The sequence below is a fragment of the Penaeus monodon genome, chromosome 20, assembly GCF_015228065.2.
Source record: "Penaeus monodon isolate SGIC_2016 chromosome 20, NSTDA_Pmon_1, whole genome shotgun sequence".
Lineage (NCBI taxonomy): Eukaryota > Metazoa > Arthropoda > Malacostraca > Decapoda > Penaeidae > Penaeus > Penaeus monodon.
The window spans coordinates 11,552,529-11,554,825 of record NC_051405.1 but is presented as its reverse complement, the minus strand read 5'-3'; the positions used below and the strand labels follow the sequence as shown (position 1 = coordinate 11,554,825).

At 50.5% G+C, this 2,297-nt stretch overlaps 1 protein-coding gene across 1 annotated transcript in view; it reads left to right on the top strand.

Annotated features, from left to right (window-relative positions):
- The window catches only part of LOC119585618 (multiple epidermal growth factor-like domains protein 6), a gene marked incomplete in the record, with an annotated part of 108,922 nt that overhangs the window by 104,401 nt on the left and 2,224 nt on the right, over window positions 1-2,297 (top strand). The window contains 7 exon segments of the mRNA XM_037934286.1: window positions 84-224; window positions 461-577; window positions 779-907; window positions 1,021-1,187; window positions 1,299-1,427; window positions 1,618-1,780; window positions 1,962-2,144. Of these exon segments, the coding sequence (XP_037790214.1) occupies window positions 84-224; window positions 461-577; window positions 779-907; window positions 1,021-1,187; window positions 1,299-1,427; window positions 1,618-1,780; window positions 1,962-2,144 (1,029 nt within the window).

The window sequence follows — 2,297 nt, the reverse complement described above, 5'->3', positions numbered from 1 at the left end:
TGACAACATATATCTACATCTAACAAGTAATCCTACCGTTTTATCCGCGGCTCATCACCTCCTCCAACACGACATTCTTCCAGGTTGCGAGGACAACCGGTTCGGGCCTGGCTGCGTGCTGGAGTGCGAGTGCCAGAACGGAGGCAAGTGCGACCCGGCAACTGGAGTGTGTCAGTGCCCCCCGGGCTGGCGCGGCCACATGTGTCAGAAGCCCTGTCAGCGAGGTATACATTTCTGACCCCTATTCTGAGCTGCTTTTTTGGGGGGGGGAGGGGCAGGTTTTACTGTATAGCCTTACATTATTTCAGTTGGAAATTTGAACATAGCTGTGACATTAATGGCTTCAGTTATTTTTGTATTACCGTTCTTAGCATTCCATGGGTTGCCTCGTGCTCTATTTTCATTATTGTTCAGTCATAATTCACGTAGTCCGCACCTAAGGAAACTGTGTTTTCACCAGCATTCTGGGGCGAAGGCTGTGAGCAGGTGTGTGACTGCGAACACGGGGCACAGTGCCACCACATCACAGGGAAGTGCCAGTGTCCTCCTGGATATATCGGCGACAAGTGCCATATCAGTGAGTACAGTTGGCAGGCGTTTATGAATCAGTTTATATATCATAGTATCCAAAATGACGATTGTAATAAAAAGACAATAAATGCATTCCACTCACAGTGGTAAACGCTACTGCATAGTTATAGTTGGCTTATGATAAGTAAAAAATCGCCTTCTACCGTCAGTTTCACCATTATATGGTATTCATATGCCTCTTGAACAGTCTGCCCCGCCGGCTACTTCGGCGAGGAATGCAGCGAACGATGCACGTGCGAGGACGGCGAGCCATGCGACCACATGACTGGTGCCTGCTCTTGCTCACCAGGTCGACGGGGGTCACAGTGCCATGAGTGTTAGTATCCTGGTGCCATAACAATTTCACTTTTTTTTTTTTTTTGTTACCCACTTTTCCTTGTCTGTATTTTAAAATTTCTCACTTTTGAGCATATCCATTGAATATCGCAGACTGTCCTGAGGGCCAGTGGGGCGAGCAGTGCCAGCAGAGGTGCGAGTGCGAAGGGTCGTCCCTCTGTGACCCGGTCACCGGCGACTGCTTCTGTCCCGCGGGGCTGCGAGGTCGCAAGTGCCGCCGGGGATGTCCTCGCGGCTACTACGGCGTCGACTGCGAGCAAGTGGGTGCCAGCCGTCGCGATGTTAACCGATTCTTTCAAATATTGTTCACAGCAGATATACGTGAGGTGTATACAGTTTATGAGTGAGACAGAGCCATAATTTTGATACAGAAATGCAAGTGCGCGGACGGCAGCGCTTGTGACCCCGTGAGCGGACAGTGCCAGTGTCGCCCAGGGTTCTTCGGCCCAACGTGCTCGCTGCCCTGTCCGGCTGGCACCTACGGCCCTAACTGCAATATGGTATGTGTGCTGGTTGCATGTGTTTACGGAGTATGGCACTAGCAGCTGGTAAATGTCACCACTGCCCCGTAAAGTTTAATCTCATATTTGTTATGCAAATCATACAGTCCAGGGGTATAATTTACAAATGGGATATAACTGAACGCGAGAGTACGCCTGTAAGTTACCAGTAATTTATCGCCTTCGTTAGACGTGTAACTGCGAGCACGGCGGCGTCTGTGGCAGGAACGGCGAGTGTCGGTGCCCCGCGGGATACAGAGGACCCCGGTGTGAAGAGCGGTGTCCGAGCAACACGTGGGGCTTCAACTGCGCCTTCGATTGCAAGTGCAACAACGGCGCCATCTGCCACCCGGGTCAGTGTCCGCTCTGCTCTGTGGCATTTCGGTCTAAAATAATTTCTTAGCTGCAGAACGGACGGCGGTCGTGAATACGAATATTTGATTACATTTATATGGAATGTCATATCCAGAACTATGAATATTTAATTGCGTTCAGTTATTATGATTCTGAATTAAGGAAAATGTTTTACCACAGCCACGGGCGAGTGCCAGTGCGGCCTCGGGTGGACCGGGCAGCACTGCGCCGAGGCGTGCGGCCCGGGCCGCTATGGGCCGGACTGCAAGCTGGACTGCGCCTGCCACCACAACGCCTCCTGCGACCGCTTCTCCGGCTGCTGCGACTGCGGGCCCGGCCGCTACGGCCGCTTCTGCGAATTAGGTTTGGATAGATCAATAAATGGAAAAAGATATAACTGCATGAATAAGTAAAAAGGGAAGAAAGAAAGAAAGAAGGGAAGAAAATTACAACAGCAAATAAAAAGAGAGGCAGATAAATAAATGTATGAATATATATAGGGTATACACCCCCCTC